The sequence below is a fragment of the Trachinotus anak genome, unplaced genomic scaffold (assembly GCF_046630095.1).
Source record: "Trachinotus anak isolate AG129_WGS33_773 ecotype Australia unplaced genomic scaffold, CSIRO_AGI_Tana_v1 ptg000002l, whole genome shotgun sequence".
Taxonomy (NCBI): Eukaryota; Metazoa; Chordata; class Actinopteri; order Carangiformes; family Carangidae; genus Trachinotus; species Trachinotus anak.
The window spans coordinates 8379928-8398904 of NW_027273853.1; the positions used below are offsets into that span (position 1 = coordinate 8379928).

The 18977-nt window shown below is 40.9% G+C and overlaps 3 protein-coding genes across 6 annotated transcripts; all 3 read left to right on the top strand.

The window, feature by feature from the left end:
* mov10l1 (Mov10 like RNA helicase 1) lies at nucleotides 1-11590 on the top strand. Of its 4 annotated transcripts, none has more exons than XM_071493977.1 (27): nucleotides 1-22; nucleotides 706-836; nucleotides 982-1169; nucleotides 1455-1614; nucleotides 1918-2030; nucleotides 2253-2440; nucleotides 2656-2802; nucleotides 2995-3309; nucleotides 3548-3745; nucleotides 4217-4331; nucleotides 4637-4814; nucleotides 4900-4970; nucleotides 5075-5166; nucleotides 5304-5359; nucleotides 5765-5859; nucleotides 5937-6015; nucleotides 6107-6288; nucleotides 6799-6945; nucleotides 7224-7345; nucleotides 7450-7549; nucleotides 7849-7995; nucleotides 8233-8406; nucleotides 8629-8778; nucleotides 8929-9036; nucleotides 9916-10056; nucleotides 10176-10267; nucleotides 10912-11590. In XM_071493977.1, exons 2-27 carry the CDS (start codon nucleotides 740-742, stop codon nucleotides 10937-10939), a joined length of 3483 nt encoding a protein of 1160 aa, XP_071350078.1. In that variant the 5' UTR covers nucleotides 1-22; nucleotides 706-739; the 3' UTR covers nucleotides 10940-11590. The 4 variants fall into 4 exon arrangements, with proteins under 4 accessions (XP_071350078.1, XP_071350088.1, XP_071350068.1 ...); XM_071493987.1 differs by lacking the exon at nucleotides 1-22 and adding an exon at nucleotides 172-459 and having other exon boundaries at nucleotides 10190-10267; XM_071493967.1 differs by lacking the exon at nucleotides 1-22 and adding an exon at nucleotides 172-367.
* Nucleotides 11591-12224: 634 nt separating this feature from the next.
* On the top strand, nucleotides 12225-16416 carry szl (sizzled). Its single transcript, XM_071494067.1, has 4 exons — nucleotides 12225-14978; nucleotides 15143-15309; nucleotides 15467-15559; nucleotides 15688-16416. Exons 1-4 carry the CDS (start codon nucleotides 14653-14655, stop codon nucleotides 15996-15998), a joined length of 897 nt encoding a protein of 298 aa, XP_071350168.1. The 5' UTR covers nucleotides 12225-14652; the 3' UTR covers nucleotides 15999-16416.
* Nucleotides 16417-17421: 1005 nt separating this feature from the next.
* Nucleotides 17422-18937, top strand: LOC139630535 (prolactin-like). Its single transcript, XM_071494092.1, has 5 exons — nucleotides 17422-17531; nucleotides 17624-17802; nucleotides 17964-18065; nucleotides 18195-18380; nucleotides 18524-18937. The coding sequence occupies exons 1-5, from the start codon at nucleotides 17522-17524 to the stop codon at nucleotides 18731-18733; spliced, it is 687 nt and encodes a 228-aa protein (XP_071350193.1). The 5' UTR covers nucleotides 17422-17521; the 3' UTR covers nucleotides 18734-18937.
* Nucleotides 18938-18977: the final 40 nt, after the last annotated feature.

Consider the following 18977-nt stretch of genomic DNA (forward strand, 5'->3'; position numbering starts at 1 on the left):
ATGAAGGAGAAAAGCCAGACAGGTGTGAATATTATTTTGGACATTTGACAAAAAAAAAAAAAAAAAAAAAAAAGCTCCTATGAAACCAAACCTACGCCCCTTTTTCCCTATGGTGATTCTGAGTTAATGCAGACGAAACTTTTTCTTTTGAATTTTCTTGTGTGGTCTTATAATACACCCGTGGTTTATGGCTATGGCGGAGTCGTGGCACTGCTCACCCGCCATATGGGTCCACCAAATGTCACGTAGCACCACCCCTCGCCTGAACTACGACGTGCCCCTGAGGCGCCTCTTGTCTGGCCTGAAACTGCGAGGAGGGCTCGGTCTCTGCACTTGAACTGTAGTCTAATATTTAGTGTGGAGAACGGTACTTTTAAAACAGCTTCACAAATATTTTGTTTGTTAAGTAATATTTTTTAATCCCTGTCGTCTGCGCGCCGCCTTTGCGCTTCAGCTAAGGTAACTTTTTAGCCATTAGCTTTGAGTATGTAAAATAGCATCGTTTTCTTGCCCACACGTCAATATCAGCAAACCAGCGTTTGTTGGCGAACTTATTTACATGTATAAACTAGTTTTTATTTAATCAAACTAGCTTTTATTTTGGTTTCCGGGCGTGTTAGCCAGTTCAGTATAATCAGTACCCAACAACTGCATCTAAGTAAAATCATGTTGTGGTGTTAAACACTGTTGTGTCCTGTTTTTCAGTGTGAGCAGATACTTCCGGGGCCATCTCGCAGAAATGCTGACTGCTGTGCGGTGTGTGCTGTCCAAGCTGGTGTCTCCGCTGTGGAGGACAGTAGAGGTGGATGGAGAAAACCTTTTCTCCGGTACACCAGGTAAATGCGACATGCCTACAAATTATAGTCGGATAAAGTTCAGGTAGTTGGCCTACTCTTCCGTACTGACAGCCGTCTAAAGCACTGCAACACCAACACACAGACAAACACATTTAATGACATGTCGTTTTTTTATGGTGGTCAGGCATGGAGGACATCCGCCACCTGCGGGGCAGTGTGGTGACCCAGCTGTGCCTCGACTATGGCATGATAGACGATGCAGTCTACTTCACTAGTGGGGAGATTTTGGGCGGGGTGCGACTGAAAGAAGGGGACCTGGTGAACTGCATGGCAGTAAGAGATGGTGTCCAAGGGGGGTGGAGAGCTTTAAGGGTAAGTAACATGTGTTTAGTGAAGTTGAAGTGAAGACTTCAGTTGTGTTTTTTGAGTGTGGTTAATAAGGGACACCCTGATAATAAAATGCCAGAATCCAAATGGTGATGTACTTTTTTTTTGTTTTCTTAAGCAAGGTCTAGCAAGCTAGAGCTCACTCTAGAAAGAGCTGACCGAGCCCTATGTGAATTTAACCTAGTGCTTGTTTGTTGTCCCCACTACATACAGTGCTACAAAAGTCTCTGAGATTTGTCAGACATGGGCCACTTAAATCCTGTCATTTAGGTGGAGAAGAGTGCAGATGCTTGGGAGGATGGAGGAAGATCCTCCCTAGAAGCTGACAGTATGCAGCTGCGGCCTCTCATTGGCACAGTCACATCGTTTGATGGAGATGGTGGCTACATAAACCAGACCACATACTTCCCACGCTGCAGTCTTTGGGAAGGTACTGCTACTCACTGCACTTCACACACTAAAATTGTAAGCATGATCCTCTTGACCCTGTGATGCTTTTTCATAAACTTACACTGTTGCATACGCCCACAGTAGCCATAGATCCTCAGACAGCGTGTTTGTCTGATTTAACATCAGCCTATATTTTTACAGTTGATGTCTGGTTATCTTATAGACTGAGAGTGGGGTAGACAAACTCACAGCCACACCACAATTTACTGCCACTTGGCTGAAGGCTGATGTTAACTTCTCGGCCTGCTGGCACACTTTGTGTATTTTCTCTCCTTTCTCTTAGGTTATGAGCCAATGAAAGGAGACTGGGTCCAAGCTAAATATTTTATCAATCCAACCCAGTGGACCACCCAGGCTCATTCTGTAGCCCCTTTACGCTACTGCCGCAGAGATCAGGTAATTGCATCAATGGCGATTTAATGCTACACCCACTCATTAGAGTTAAGTACTTTCTAGTGCTTCGCTTGTGAAAGGTATTGATTCTGATAAGGTGTTAATGCTTAAAAGGTAATTCATGTTGGTCTAATCCAATTGAGCAAGAATAAAACCTTGCTTTGTTCGAAATCTAATGACTCCTTTCATTCCTTTCATCTGCTCTGGCTGATCCCTTATCCCCAGGTGTGTGTCACCAGCGTGTATGGTAACAGTGGAGTGGTGGAGGACAGTGTGTTCTTCAGCCTCGATTCTCTGCTGCTGCCTGCCCACTACCAGCCTTTGCCAGGGCACCTGGTCAACCTGGTAATGGTGGAGAGCAGTCAATCCATCTACAGTTGGAGGGCCCTGTGCATGGCGCCCTGTCTTAAGAGGTATTGACCACAGTGTTTGGACTACTATCTTTGTAGGGCTGCAGCTAACAATTATTTTCATTATTAATTAATCTGCTGAATTTTTTCTTGATGAATCCTTTGGTCCATGAAATGTCTAAAAGTGAAGAAAAATGGCCTTCTAAGGTGATATTCATCTTACTGTTCAAATTTTAACGTGGGTGACACAGATTTGATGTCTTTTTTTGTCATTCTAGTTGCAGTGTGAATTCCTCTCCTACACTTCTCCCAGAGACTGAACTCCAGAGCATCTTGGAAAACAAAGGCGAGCTGGATGTGACAAACTATGGACAGTTTGGGGATCTGATGATTGGGGATAGACGAGAGCTGGTGCTCTGGATACAGTGAGTGAACAAAGAAGAAAGAAAATATTCACATTCAGGGTGAAAGTAAAAGTAAAAATATACATTATAACGTTTTTTGGTAGAAATCTTTCAACTCTTAGAGAAAATGAAAAGGTTAAAGAAGCAAATTAGTGTTTCCATCAGTGGCACAATATACTGTTATGCATGATCTTCATCTGTCTATCATAACAGAAATAAAGGTTCAGAGACCCACAGGTTGAAATACTGTGACTTTGCTGGCTGGGACTCAGAAGAACAGTTCAGCCTGGCTACCGTCAAAGAGTCCGCTCCACTGAGACAGAAACAGCCTTTGCAAGAAAACATCTCAGAATCTGGGTCTATGCTTGAGTCTCCTGAAAAACAAGTCTGTGATGCAAAAGAGGTAGACAAAGAAAACGATGAAGTGCTGAAGGAGAATATCCATTCCCCTGGTGTAAGGAGGGAGGAAAGAGAGCTGGATATTCCACCAGGAGAGAGGCTGTCTGTTGTTGTAGCTTGCCAAGCAAAGTAAGTTGCTTTTTTTAAATTCTTGTAGTGGTAGTAGAATAAATAAGAGAAGCAGTTGCAGGAGTAATGCATCAAAAAGATGAATTAAGAATCGAAACTTTTTTGGCTCTGCTCTGTTGGGGCCTGCTGTCTGGCCATATAAAATGAGCTCTACTTATAGAGGTGTCAAGTGTATCTGCCAGGCTCTTGTTAGCATGTTGTCTGAACAGCTGAATTCCATGTGTGGGAAATGTTTCAGGATCCTAGGAAGCTGTGCTGAGCTGCTGTTGCTGCACTTCTCCTCTTTCACCATTGGGAGGCGCCTGGAGGTCACAGTGGGAAGTGAAGAGGAGGACCTGCTGCAGCCCTCCGTGCCCTACACTCCCAGTGATGCTTGTCTGGTCCCAGCACTACCTACTCACGTGATCACCATCTCTGCTCCAAAAGACAAACCAAGGTATCAAATCATCTGATTCGATTGACACCTGAGGAAGAGAACTGAGCTTAAAATGTGTTCACTACCTATCTACATGTTTTGTTACAGATACTGATATTCAGTGTTTGCTGTGTGTGCTTTTTATGTGTGAATTGACATTATAGATTAGTAATCTCACTTTTTTCTTGCAAGAAATGCAAGAAGTTGTTTATTTTGCATTTCTCAGAATTCTCAAAAAGGAGCTAACGAAATAATTTTTCATTGTAGATAAAATTCTAGATAAATTATATGAATTAAACAGATGATACACAGACTCAACCTTAAATTAAATATCACTGTTAGCTACTGCTGTCCTTTTTGCTGTGCTCAGTCTGCTATGAAGGTAGCTTTTGTAGTTTGATTGCCTTCTGTGTGTCTCTGTAACATGTGCTGTTATTTATACAAAATGCATTTATGTCAGCTCTTGTTTGACATTGCCTTTTCCACCTCTAGGCTAATGAAGCGGCGGCTGCCCAACTTTCTACCAAACTACCCAGTGCCTCAGGTTCTAAGAGACTGTGTGGAGGCGCAGAGCGACGTGCTGGTGGTCCAGCCTTGCCTAGGAGAGGTGAGTGTGCCCATGGTGAAATTTAGCATGGTCATGTAGATTATGTAATAATAGTTGCAGGTTTAGAATTGGATTAGGGTAGCCTCTGCAACAGGGATAAAGGGGCTTTGGGTAATGGAGTCTATCAATATTTATTTACTTTACATTTACAGAATACACGTTGGAACAAAGGTAGCTCCAGGGGTTCCTGTTCTCTGTTTTAACTGATCCTTGGGGGAAAAAAAAAAAATATATATATATGTAAATATATAAATAATTTTCCTCCAGGGAACGTTGTCCTCCTTCTACTGTGTCTGTTTGCTCAGGTGCTGTCACCATCCAACATGCATTCACGCTTCTCAGCCCTTCTCTGGCTGGAAGAGCTGCATGCAGAGAGGGAACTGAGAGAATTCACAATCACTGGAGCCCTTCTCAGGAAGGGAGCGGTTTACCTGCACTTAGAGGTCCTTGGGTTGGCTGAAGGCAGACCCAGTCTCAATATAGGTGAGCATATTGTTGAACTATTGCAGACATTCATCTTGGGAGTTTTTTGTGCAACACAAGAAGTCCTGACGAGCCTTCTCTACAGGTGACAAGATAGTGCTGAAGAAACCACGGAGTGATGCTGTCGTAGTTGAGTGTGTTAGTTATGTCACAGAGGTACAGAAATATGTAATATTCTGAAGCATCTTTTATGTTTTGTGTAGACAAACATAAATGTTCCCTAAATTTAGATTTAATCTGGATGCTCTGTTTTGACACAGATCAGTGATGAGGATGTGAGTTTGAGAGTGAACTCAGAGTTTCAGCGCAGCTACCTCGGAGAGCCACTTGATGTTGAGTTCTCTTACAACCGGTGAGAAAAAGGAGAGTCTTGATATCATCTTAGATTGTCTCAACGTTGCTTTTATTTTTCAACCAGACAAAAAATGTCATACTTGATCTGATCCAATTTGCTGGTAATGTTATTTTTTTGACTGTTTGCTTTTCCAGAATAACCATGAGGCGGTGTCACAATGCGCTTGACCAGACAAAACAGTTTGGGGAGAGTAAGCTGAGGCTTTATTTAAAGTGCTTTAAATCTTTACAGCATGTGTTTCCTAGCATTTTAGGGAGACTGATTGACACTGACACAATATTGGCTGCAGAGGGTGCTGTTTGTATCTTACCTCCTCCTGTAGTTAACTGCTATTACTGCCACACTTTTTACTTCTCCATTCGTATTTGCTTTCACAGATGCTTAGAATCATTTTGACAAAGTGGCTCCACAGTTGTTTAATAGGCAAAATCGCCAATTAAGTATTTACAAGTGTAATAATTCTGCCCAGTTTTGGTTTACTTTTCTATAAGAGAATTACACTCTTTGGAGAGCTTCACTGAAGTTTTTATGGCAGTTAACTTCAAAACTAGTCCAATTAGACTAAAACTGCTGTAATTGTCCTGTTGTTGTGCAGTTCTATTCCCCTCTAGAGTGACTCCTCAGACCCCTCAGTGGACAGGAAAATGGACAGAGGAGCCAGACCAAAACAAAACAACAGAGGACAATGAGGTGAAAGAAAGAATAATGAGACATTGATGTCTGGGTAGTTGAGTTTTTGATTAAGTGTAACTGTATCTGTAAACCAGGCTCCAGCCATGGAAAATGGAAAGCTGTCGAGCATTTCCATCGACATGAAGTCAAAGGCCACACAGACTAAAAGTACAGGTATTTGATTTTTCCATTTGCAGCTTTGTCTCATATATTACATATCAAATAACATTATGAACATCAATAACAAATGTGTAATTGCTTCTAGATGGTAGACTGCCATCCAAACCCATCCCCAGCAAAGGGCACTTCTTTAACCCCGACCTGAACCCCCCTCAGAGAGAGGCGGTGAAGAGGATCCTGGCAGGAGAGTGTCGGCCAGTTCCTTATGTGCTGTTTGGACCTCCAGGCACTGGAAAGACCATTACCCTCATAGAAGCAATACTACAGGTGCATACATACAAGCACTATAGAATATACTTCCTAATGATGGGCTGTATACATAAAACTAAGACAACCCCTTAATTTAGAGGTAACCCCTTGAATTGGTGATTATGTGTGTAGTAATAATGATAATAATAAATCACTCCTAACTTTAGGACTGTTGTGCTTTTGGTCAAAGATAATTAGACCAATAATAATAATTAAGTACTATGTAATTATTGATTTTCTATTTTATTCTTCAGTGTCGACATTAATTCAAAATTTTCCACATCTAAGACAAGCTTTTCGAAAACACTGTTAAAGTTGATAAATCCAAAATTGAAAGTCTCATGTTAATGTGGACAAGGAAAACTGAAAACTGTGTAAAAAGTATTGGTCTCAATGGAAAACTTCTGAACAACTTATAAACTTTGTCAGATTTCTTTTCAGTTGTGAGAATATATCAACATGCCTGTCAAGCTTTCTCCCATTCTTTTCACCTGCTTGAGTGACTTCACTGAATCTGTCCACCTCCAGGTGTACCACTTTGTTCCCAGTAGTCGGGTACTCGTATGTACTCCTTCCAACAGTGCTGCTGACCTCATCTGCATCCGTCTGCATGACAGTGGCTTCCTGCATTCTGCAAGTTTGGCCCGTGTCAACGCATCTTGTAGACAGGATGAGGTACTGAACAGCAGCAATAAAATTCACTGCAGTTTTCTGGCTACAGGCACCCAATTGAGATTATGTATGATCAAAGGGAAAAATATGCAGGTTCCGGTGTTCAGCAATGTCTGCACAGATGCCATTGCCACCAGGTAGGGTGGTACAGTTGTCAGTAATCCTTTTTTAAGAAAATGGATGATGTTGTGGTAACATGCTCTGTCTGCATCTACCTTTAGTAACTTGCTTTATCCTCTAAAATTTTCATGTCATGTTTATGTGACTGTGTTTCTCCCTAGTCAGTCCCAGAAGTGCTGAGACCCTACGCAAGGGCTGGAGAGGACATCCGTCATGCCTCTTTTCACAGGATCGTGGTCAGCACCTGCTCCAGCGCTGGCATGTTCCATAATATAGGACTACAGTAAGGCCTGCAGCTGTAGTTAAACAAACACTGACAGATAGTAGATGGAGGTTTGCACTTTATCTCCCACTTTCAGTTTACTAACTGAATTTGTTTTCACTCAGAGTGGGACATTTTACCCATGTGTTCTTGGATGAGGCTGGCCAGGCCACTGAGCCAGAGTCCCTGATCCCCATCAGCCTTGTGTCAGAGAGAGATGGACAGGTCAGCAGCAATTAGATACTCACTGGCAGTATTCAGACCAGTATTCAAGTCCATTATCCAGTGCCTTTGGCTTGTGTGCAGTACAGCAGTTATATATTTGGATTACAGATACTGTGTTTCTCCTGTGGAGTTACTTGATTCTTTTCTTCATTAGCTTCATTAACACTCATGATAAAGCCATATCAAACTGTACATTTATGGTCCTTGCCCTCACATTTATTCATGCCTTTCTTGTAGCCCCTTCCTGGCTAAACAACTGATCATTAAAAATTTGTGTTTTTTTTTTTTTTCTTACTTAGATAGTGTTAGCCGGAGACCCCTGTCAGTTGGGCCCAATCGTGAAGTCCAAGCTGGCTGCTGCCTTTGGCCTCGGAGTGTCTTTGTTGGAGAGGCTGATGGCTAACCCTCTGTACTCCAGACAGGACTGGGGATACAACCCTAATCTGGTTGGTGCATTACATTCAAAAATATTTCTGTGTGTTTTTAGGTGCTGTTTGTAAGCAAGTATCATACTGATGATCTTGAATACAATCAAATTGTTTCACACACTATGCAGGTCCTGTGCTAAGTTGCCTCTGATATATATTTTTATATTTTGAAATCATTGTACATTCTTAAACTCATTGTAGAGGAATACCTGTGTGCACTGTATGCATAATGAATCTGCTACTTTATCACTACAGGTGACTAAGCTGATTTACAACTACCGTTCCCATGAGGCCTTGCTAACACTGCCTTCCAAGCTCTTTTACCAGGGAGAACTGTGTTTTAAAGCCTCCAGGGCCGTAGTAGACTCCCTTTGCCAGTGGAAGAACCTGCCCAAAAAAGGCTTCCCTCTCCTCTTTCATGGTGTCAGGGTACTGTAGACTTTTCAGAAATATATCCACACTTTTGCAAGTCTAATCTACTGTAGAATGAGGCCTATCCTATCATAGATATAGTATACATCCACACTGAGTTAACAGTTACATCTGTAATTGTTCTCCAATTGTTTCTGATATTTGTTGGGATTATAACGTTGCTTCGAAATACTGAGATATACATATTTGCTGCCATTTACTGATTTTGCTCTGCCTTAGGGCACAGAAATGAGGGAAGGTAAAAACCCATCATGGTTCAACCCAGGGGAGGCTGTACAGGTCATGCTCTACTGCTGCCAGCTGGCAAAGAAGCTCTACAACCCTGTGGATGCCTCTGACATCGGCATCATTGCCCCCTACAAGAAACAAGTAAGAATGCACAGTGTAGCTGTTTGTCAGTAACTTTTTTTTCCGTCTTAGAAGAATAAAAAAAACTAATTAATGCTTAAATGGCTTGTCAGTGGTCAGTGTTACATACTGTACACCCTGAAATGTCCTTGTTTTTATATTACTCTTCAGTGTGAGAAGATTCGAGTGCTCTTGGGTAAAGTTGGCCTATCTGACATCAAAGTGGGATCTGTGGAGGAGTTCCAAGGACAAGAGTTCCTGGTCATCATTTTGTCTACGGTAGGCAGACGCAGAATGTGCTTTCTTCTGAAGAAGAGGTCCCTTTTTATTTAAATGGCATCTGCTGTAATCAAGTTCACATTCTGTACAGGAATATATATCACATCTGTGATGTGCATAAAAAATTATTTACTTAAATTAAAGATGTTTTGTGAGCTAAAGCATTCATGAAAAAAAAAGTTGTTGTTTATAGAGCACTTAAGTTATAGACCAAAATCTTTAATCACTTTAGTGCCACCATGTGGTCAGTTAGTGTAGTTGGTGTTGGGTGAGATCTTAAACCTTTGTCTGCTGAGTTTGGTTGATGTAGATTTTGTCTCTGAGATGCTGATCAGTTTCAGGAAGAAGAGTAATACCAGCATCACAGAAGGTGCTGGAACTCTAAAAGATAACAGTTTCTATATAAAGGGTGAACTTTGAAAAAGCAGCACACTTTCCAAAAGCATACATTTAAAAAATGGTAGTTTACCATTTGCCACTTTGATGTGATGAAGAAAAAGCCTAACCTATCCTAAAGGATAGACTCTTTAAACAGTCTGCGCGTGACACTTGATTTTTAGGGGAGCACCTTGATATCATGATTATTAGTGATTAGGATGAGTTGCTATTTTGTCTCTTACATTGTGTCAGTGTCACTGGCAAACAGCAATCTAACTTACACTGATTATACAGTTTTACAATAATGTCTTCAGTGATATAAATGCATTTTTTTAATTTCATTTTTTATAAAATTACACATCAAATAAATAAAACTCCAAACATAAAACAAACACTTTTGCTACTATCAAGACATCACATTATCCATTAGCCTCCAGAGCCAAAACATCAGTCATAACCTTTCCGTGGTTTATTCCCTTCATTCGTTCTCTTCTAATATAGGTGCGATCTAATGAATCGGTACAGAGTGATGATTTGCAGGGTGCGCTCGGCTTTCTGGCCAACCCCAAACGCTTCAATGTGGCCATCACTCGTCCCAAAGCCCTGCTCTTAATTGTTGGAAACCCCCACATTCTCATCATGGTAAGTGACAAATCACTTAATTTGATCCTTTTAAAGTCTATAAAGTATGATTTTGTTTGTTCGGGTGTCTTATACAGTACATCCTGCCCTTTAAGTACTTAACATGTCCTAATTTCCAGGATTCATGCTTCAGGGCTCTACTGCAGTACTGTTTCATCAACGGGGCATATCTGGGCTGTGACCCCCCTCCCTACCTAAGAGACTGTCAGATGTATGTAAATTGTTATAGTTATATAGTCTTTATTCATAATGGAGATTTACACTCAGTGGCCACTTCATTAGGTACACTAATGTATGTACCTAATCCTCCCTTATATATGGATATTTGGGAGGACACAAAAAGATTAACATCTCTCTATATAATGTTGTATAATGTGTACAACACCACCTTTAAGTATGGCCTTACTAATAAACATTTAATTTGCACATTTCTAGTATTCGAGTATTTCACCAAAATGTAAATGTTATAATCTTTGTAAAGGAATTTATAGCAGAGCTGTTTATTGAATTGCAGTAGATTGTACAGCTGAAATCACTGAAGTGGCCACTGTGTGTAGGATTGTCCTCATAGGGCTATACAGGTTAGACATGAGCAATTCTAGTAATCTGGATCAAAAACTTGAATATGTGACAGATGGCAACAGTAAATACACTTTTTTTTAAATTTAATCTTCTTTTTTTAAGGTTGGTGTATTTTTATGCAAAGTAGAAGAATTTTATTTATAAGAAGTTTTTATTTAACAAAATTTATGTGACTGAGAACATAGAACGAGCTAAGAATTACTACCCAGAACATTTACAGCCTCATTTGAATCCGTTTTTTTGCCAATAATCATCTCTTTTTTTCTCCCACAGAGTTGCAGAGGAGCAAAGGAGTACATAAAAAGGTTGATGTAATCATAGATGGTCTACCTCGGCTCCATCAACCTGACTATGTTTTTTTTCCCCTTTACATTTCCTTGGCTTGTCTCTCTGTTGACAGTTTGCAAAGTGAAGTGAGAAATTTCTTCTTTCTGTAAAAGCCAAACTCAGTGCCACTTGGGGGTAGAAATAAAGATGATGTCTGTGTACACTGCACAATTATTTCTCTGTTCTCTGATAACTAAGATGATGTGCTTGACTGTGCATAACATTTTTCAATTAAACTGTCGCAGATTATTGGTAAATTACTGTGAATTGCGTCATAGCAGTTACATTGAGTTCATCTGCCAAGACTGCACAATAATGCTAGTAAAATGGTTTGATTGGTATTGGCCTGATTTTTAAAAGCAGAATTTCTAGTGCTTTATTATTAGCTCTCTGTTTAGCAAGAGAAAACAGATATAAGACAACACTTCAACTTTTTGTATGTGGAGTGCATTACCCTGGTTTAGCATACTGATTCAATCCACAGATGTCTGCAGTTTGCGGGGGCGAGGTTGTCTGCACACCTCGGTGTGGCAGTGTCTGCCCATAAGGCCCGGAGACTGGATGTGACAATTGAGTGCTACTGACAGTCTGCACAGGGACTGTCAGTCCTACTGGAGCCCAGCAGGATGGAGAGGGTGGAGGGGGAGTTGTAATTGGGGGGAGAAAAAAAAGAGGCAAATGGGGGTTCAATCTCTTAAGTTAATGAGTCTCTTATGTGCAGGGAGGAGACAGCTTTTATCTGAGTTAGCTGTGCTGCAAGGGAGCCCAGCTCAGACACCCAGTCCCCCCTCCTTTCCATCCCAATCACTCTGTCTTTGATGTATGTCTCAGGTGTTTGTCCTACTCTGCCAGTGGAGACTGTACTGTAGAGAATATACATGCAATATACATGGCTCCATGCTACTCAAATAATTTTGGACAATAACTTCAGTATCTGCAAACTGTTGTCTTTCCTAGCTAGGTGTTGGAGCATGAAGACTTGAATTGATAATATCCTCTGGTTATGTAAGATGGTTTATTAGCTATTCAACATTTTTATGGAACCAAGATTTGTCTCTAAATGATAAAAACATACAGTCTTGCCTTTTCTTTTCTCTCTTAAATTCACAATTTAAAACTGAGTTCTGCAATATTATAGAAATAACATCGATTGTGTTTTTGAGTGGATTTTTCCCTTGTTAGAATAACTACAACTAAAAGTCTTAAATTTTTTGATTTGTAAACTTCGTAGATCGATGAAGGCATGGCCAGTGATGTGTGAGGTGATGATTTGGTTTTATTTTTAAATTTCAGTTGCATCTCTGAAACACAGCTGGGTGACCTCTGGTTTTAATCTCACAGATCCCCTGCATGGTTTCTTAGAGAAGCAAAACAAGGTAGAAATGTTATGAAGGACAAATGTGGATTTAGTGTTGGCCTTTATTTTTGAGTTTTTCACGTGCCTTTTGAAAACCAAGTAGTAACTTGGCCAGATTATCTGTGGGAGGTCTGTTTGACAGACAGGTGCCAACCATTGAAAGCTCATACTTCATCACTAATTTAAGATGAAATTTCTGAACTTCAAACTCAGCCAAGTTATATGATAAAGATAAGGTGAATTGTATTTTAGGGTAGCATTTCCCTTTAAGCACAGACACCAGTGAAACCTTTGGCAGAGCTGAATCAGAAGTTCTTCACTGCAAAGTAAAAAAAATTATGAACAACAATATTGTGATCTTAATATTTGCACATTTGTCTATAGCTGTCCATAGAATGTTGTGCACTAGCAAAGAAGCCAATGCCTAAGTAAGATCCAGTAATTATGTTATCTGTCCTCAAGGGGAAATATTGGCTTTGGTTGGGCATCTGCTTTTTGTTTTTATATATTTTCGCACTCCTTTTAAAAGTCAAGTAGTATTTTGGTTAGATTTTCTACTGGAGTTCAGTTTGACAGACAGGTGCCCATCCACTCAGCTCATACTCTATCACCTTCTCATTAACTGAGGCAGGGGTGGGCAACACATTACCAAGACAGACACAGTGTCTACAGGGCAGCCATTAGGCCCAACAACAAACCCCTGCTGGGCTCTTGGCAGGGGGAGCTTGTTAAATGTGTGGACCTATTGTTCTCCCAAATTGGTCTGTGACTCTAATTGCCCAGTTAGTCCCCTCTTACGGACTCTACTCGTCTACCCGAACTGGAACCAGCCTCAACTCATCAGATCAGGCTATAAAAATTGGCTAAGCTGGGGCTGATGGAGGGCTCTGGCTGGCTGCGAGAGTGTGTCCCTTGCTCCAGACAGGGCTGGTACACAGGCACAGAAGTGGAAGTCGGGCCAATCAGAGAAGGTTTTACTATGGCATGTCTGAAGCCACAATGACTGTTACAGGCTGGGTGGGATAGAGACCTCTGATTCATGAGGGAAAGCTTTTGAAAGGCCCGGAGGCATCAATCCCAGATATACATCTAAATCTGGAGACAGACGACATCCAAACAAATGCGATGATGCTGTAATGTAGTTCTGTTGTTGGATTAAGAGGCCTGAGAGAAATGAGACAAATTAGCACTTGTGTCTGTACCCCTGGTTTGCAAAACAAAATGAGATCTCTGGTCTGTTGAATGGGATGTTGGCATGTTAGGACTGAGAAAGCAGATGTTGCATTTTGTTCTGCTTATTTATGGTATTAGGTAGAATTCAAATAAGATGCATTGAATACTGTATATTGTCTCAAAGTAAAGATTCTTTCAGTTCATAGGACAGATCCCCATCAAATCTAGTCTAAACAAAATTTGCGTCTATGTCCTTTGGGAAACGTCTGCAGCATCACACTGAAATTGCATAATCTTAAGTGTTAGTGCGTCATATACAGTAAGTAGCTAATGTTGAAATTTCCGTGCCACTGCTGCATCTAATAGATAAACATAAGTGGTGGGATAATGTACTTTGCCTTTGGATCTGCGTTTGTGTTATTGGCAGATCAAAGCCAGCTGAGCAGAAGAGACGCTGCTTTGCTAATTGGAACTTGAAGGCTCTGCCGATGAAACCCTCCAATTAGGAAGCAGGAACACATGAAAGAGACTAGCAATATGAAGGAGACTGGCTGTCTGTCTACAAACACCTCAGGTTTCTTTCTAAAGTAACTTTCAGAGATGGATTTGGTTGTTTTTACATATCAGCCAGTGGTAAACAAGTGGCATTTTGGACAGAATAACATAAACAGATAATTTAATTTTAAGGTACCTGAGTCATTATTGCAAACATAGCAAATGTTGCGTATTATCACATAGCATTACTTGTCAGACACAGAAAAGTTGTAGATTCTAACTTCTTTTCCACAAAGCCTTCACATTATTTTTCCTACCCCCTGGACTGTAAAAGCCAGTGAAGAAGATTCAACGCTCTGTGACTGGGCTTCACTCAGTGAAAGCTGGTCAGTGATTGCCCATTGTCCCCCCTCCCTACTACCCCCCCTTAAACACACACACACACCCCATCTGCTTACTGCCCCCTCTCTGTCTGCAGTCATCACAAAACAAGCCGTTGTCTCCAAACAGATCGTCTCTGTGTCTTTGATAGGTAGTTGATAACAGACTTACAGACTGATGGGGCTGGCTTACCTTGCTGTATATAAAGCATGCTGCAGCAGCTACAAAGCCATTCAAGGACAGCATAGTCCACTGACAACAAGCCACCTAAGCAAAAGCTCATGTATCTGTCTTGTGGATTCTCTGGATTTTGTGAACTCGTCACTATGGCTGTATTCTTCACCGTGGCTCTCCTGGCTATGGCATCTCCTTTACTGGCATTCGACATGGGTCAGTCCACTCGTTGCGTCACCATCCCCAACCAGATGAAGGTCTGCAAAGATGTAGGATACTCAGAGATGCGACTGCCCAATTTCCTGGGCCACAGCAACCTGGAAGGTGAGGTGGTGCCGCGTTCAGAGGACTGGAGACCATTGTTGCAGACAGGCTGCCACCCTCAAGCCCAGGCCTTCCTCTGCTCCCTCATTGCCCCTGTCTGTCTCGACACGTAAGGATATTTTACATTTCTTTTGCTATGTTTGTTTATTATTTCTGAAATACATACCCCTCCACAAATTTGTAAAACATTAACTTTCAAATTTAAACTGTCTTCATCATTACTGCATTAATTTCAGGTTCATTGTTTGACATTTTCCTCTTCTGTTCCCTCAGTTTTATTCAGCCCTGCCGTAGCCTGTGTGTGGCAGTGAGGGACAGCTGTGCCCCAGTGCTCGCCTGCCAGGGTCACCCGTGGCCTGAGGCCCTTGACTGTGACCGCTTCCCTGCTGAAGAGGACATGTGCCTTTCTCCCCATGCAAAATTTAGTCACTTTGCCAAAGGTAAGGACCGCAGACGGATTATTAAAATGCTATTTTACTCACTTCTTTTTCATCCCATCAGCAGAATAGAGTATCATGTGCTCTTTTAGGCTGCCTGTAATGACTGCATATGCCCTACAATTATATTAAATTATGTCTTCTTGTTTTTTTATCACAGACTTGCCCAAACCTGCTTGCCAAAACTGTCCTTCTGTGGAAGAGGCTCCTGCAATGAAAACAGTCCTGGATGCTTTTTGTCAGCATGACTTTGGTAAGCTTCTGAATTCTTTCAGAAAGCTGTGGTTTGTTGATGTGTAATGATGTTGGTTGAGTTTTCACCCAATTGTGTTTAATTTTACAACCCAGATGATTAATTTCTTTTTTCACTTTTCTTCACAGCTGTAACTGCCAAACTTCATCGTCGTCGCCTTCCAATGGGAGAACCTGAATTTGAGGTGGAGGGCCGGGTGGAGTTTATCCGTCAGGGACCTCTGCTGCCCTATGACACTCAGCACCTAATCCAACAGTGGCTCCTCATCAACCTTAGATGTGCCAGTGTCCTCGTGCGTCCTGGACGCTCACAGCTTTATGTGCTGACTGGTTCTGTGCAGCCTGATGGCACTCTTGCTCTCACCCGTCTCTTCCCTTGGCATAAAAAAGACACAAACATTGCAGTGGCCACTCGCAAGTGGAAGCATCACAGATGTTGAATGGACGGATACTTACATAGAAAAACTAGAGCTCTGAATCATTGTTTGAAGTGTAGAATCTCATAAGATCTTAAATGATTCCACACCTAACTTCAAGACAAAATCAAGGAGGAATTTTGAGATGGACAGTTACTTAGCATCGGGTGTTAAAGAGAATGTGTAAATATAGAGATAAAGATAAATGGATACAGGACCAGAGCTGAACTCAGCTGAACCTAAACACCCTTTGCTTCCCTCAATAGCTTACTATCTCATCTCTGCTCTTACAGCACACAGTAATAGAATGCACTCAAACATGTAAATAGTATTAATAAATGTAAATAGATTCTATTTTCTATAAGGATATTGATGTATTTATGACATCTTTTTTATGTGTACCTTTTGTGGAAAAGATGACAATAAAATATTTGCTCTGTGAAACCATACTTCCTGGGTATTTGTGATGTTTCATTAATACATTTGTTGACCATATTGCTTAGCCCTTTATAGTCATCTAGCAAACACACAATGACATTCTTTATACCGCAAAGAGCAAGAGTGGTGAGTAGGTCTTTTATGTTGCCTTCTTTACTCATTTCACCACAAGGTGCCACAATAAAGGAGAATTATTGTGGTGTCATGCCCTGAGTGTTTGCATTGTAGTTACAAATTGGTCAATCCGTAATGTGGAAAGTGGCTCTGGATAAGCGGTTGAGCTCTTTAGAATGACTCATGACTATATTCACAGTACATGCATGTGGCATTGATCGAACTATGTAGCACTGATGAGAAGATCACTCACTTTACATTTGAATAGCTTTGTTTTCAGGCTGAACAGTTCTAGTTAAGGTTGTTAAACAATGGGCTTATTCAATACTATTATCACAATACTGTTCATTTTTATGTTGTACCCAGCACAGATAATGAGCTGTCTTGTAGTTTAAAATAAATGCTGAATGCTTTTAAGTTTCCCTGTTGGGCGCTAATTATCTCTATGAGTTTGTTTCATGGGACAAGTCTTCCTTCTGGGGACAGATGAGTAGCAGTGAGTAGTAGTGAAGTCATGGCATCATTAGTCAATATTTTCTAAATGTTATTTTCACACTTTTGATTGTACTGCTAGCGCAAGAGAACTTGCATATATTATAAGGATATATTATTTAAATCCAGGGATTTGTGTGGACAGTTAGACAGCCTGCATATGCTTTTGTATTCTTTCATTCCTTATTACTGTTAAGAGAAACAAAATGAAAGTTTTTATTTGTCCCATACTGAAATCTTTGTTACTTCAATTGACAAATTGCCTAAACCAATCTACAGTGTGTAGGACCTTATCCGCCTGGATTAGTTTTGTCTGCTATTGGCTGAGCAGATGACTAAGCGAGGCGTATGACGTGCAAAGAGAAAAATCACGTTTTTGTCCTCTTTAAAGCAATTTGTTTCGTCAGTAGCATCATCATTGTATGAGTTAGTCTCCGCAAGAGTAACTCTGGTGGTAAAAGGGCTCTTGTCATCATCTGAAGCTCCACCATAAGAAAGGAACCATGAAAAAAGGTAAGAAGGCAAGATGAAACATCAAATAGAGAACTTTTATTTTAAAATAATCTTGTGATTTTTGGTGACCTAAATTATTGTTTTTTCCTCAGTTTGGTTTACTGCCCTCACACTGGTGTACCTGGAGCTTTCCACGAGGGTTGGCACTGCCCCAATCTGTGCCTATGGACAGGCTGGATGCCATGTCCCCACCCTGGCAGACCTCTTTGACAGGGTCATACAACAGTCGTCAAGAATGCATGGCATATCCAGTGATCTGCACTCTGAATTTGTGAGTTTTTTTTTTTTTTTTTTTTTAATTCCGATATTGACACCACCATCCATCATGCTTCATTCAGTCCCCATTGATTCATCATCAATCATTCTTGCTTGAGCTGGCTATTTTTCAAGCTCTGAAATCGCTGTGTGCGATATGTGTTTCTGTCTGCACAGGAGCAATATTTCTTTCCCAGCAAGAACCTGATAGGAAAGCGGAAATGCCACACATATGGCATACTAACGCCAGACGACAAAGAAAATGCCCAAAGATTAGGAGTGAGTATTCATATTGTTAATCTACATATGGCCATGACTAATGCATGCACATAAGTGATGTCCTGCACCACATCATCAGCGATAATATGCTTTACCACAAAGTTATTTAAGCAATTCTCTCATGTGCAGCGAGAGCAGCTGACAGAGGTGATCCTGAAGCTTCTGGAGGCCTGGGGCGACCCCATGTCACAACTCTACCGGAGCATGTCTCAGGATCAGAATCAAGACTTCAACCACTACAGCTCTGAAAAAGCACTGGAGATCAGTGATATGGTGCATGAGCTGAGGGATGGAGTTGCAAAAATGGCTGACAAGGTAAGGAGGACATTTTTAGATTTTTATTTCTTTTATACATACTGTCTGTGTGTTCATGCATTCCTTTGGGGAATTAACTATGTATCTTTGATTCCTTTAAGGAGTTATAATATATCTTAAAACATTTTTTTTACCCACCTCAGATGAAGCTATTGGGAGTGCTTGGTAACACTGTGGGTTACATCTCTCCTGAGGGTTTGGTGCCCTCTTCTGCCTTTTCCTTCTACAAACGAGGAGATCTCAACTCAATGGACCATCATGACCTGCTCTACTGCTTCCGCAGAGACTCCAACAAAGTCAAAAATTATCTCCGTATCCTGAAATGCACCACCCTCCCTGGATTAGACTGTTAATACTAATAGCAAAGTAGTGAAATGTAGTATCCTCAAATTATGACAAACTAAAATCAGTCTTTGTTTCTTATTTGCCATTTCATGTGTGCATTTACTGTAGGGAATTGTGTGTGCCTCTTGTAGTATTATTGTTATATATAATTAAACAATTTTGCTTCTGAACATTAAAAATAAATAAAAAAAATAAAAGTCTAGTTAACCTTTGTTATTGTTTTTGGCTAACGTCTTACCAATGGAGAGCACA

Coding starts and splice junctions, on each gene's coding strand:
- LOC139630535 (XM_071494092.1), top strand. Junction 17,803..17,963: donor GTGATCTGCACTCTGAATTT/GTGAGTTTTTTT, acceptor CTGTCTGCACAG/GAGCAATATTTCTTTCCCAG. Junction 18,381..18,523: donor TTGCAAAAATGGCTGACAAG/GTAAGGAGGACA, acceptor TACCCACCTCAG/ATGAAGCTATTGGGAGTGCT.
- mov10l1 (XM_071493977.1), top strand. CDS start 740: ATGCTGACTGCTGTGCGGTGTGTGCTGTCCAAGCTGGTGTCTCCGCTG. Junction 6,016..6,106: donor CACACAGACTAAAAGTACAG/GTATTTGATTTT, acceptor AATTGCTTCTAG/ATGGTAGACTGCCATCCAAA. Junction 7,550..7,848: donor TGTCAGAGAGAGATGGACAG/GTCAGCAGCAAT, acceptor TTTCTTACTTAG/ATAGTGTTAGCCGGAGACCC.
- szl (XM_071494067.1), top strand. CDS start 14,653: ATGTATCTGTCTTGTGGATTCTCTGGATTTTGTGAACTCGTCACTATG. Junction 15,310..15,466: donor ATTTAGTCACTTTGCCAAAG/GTAAGGACCGCA, acceptor TTTTTATCACAG/ACTTGCCCAAACCTGCTTGC. Junction 15,560..15,687: donor TTTTTGTCAGCATGACTTTG/GTAAGCTTCTGA, acceptor TTTTCTTCACAG/CTGTAACTGCCAAACTTCAT.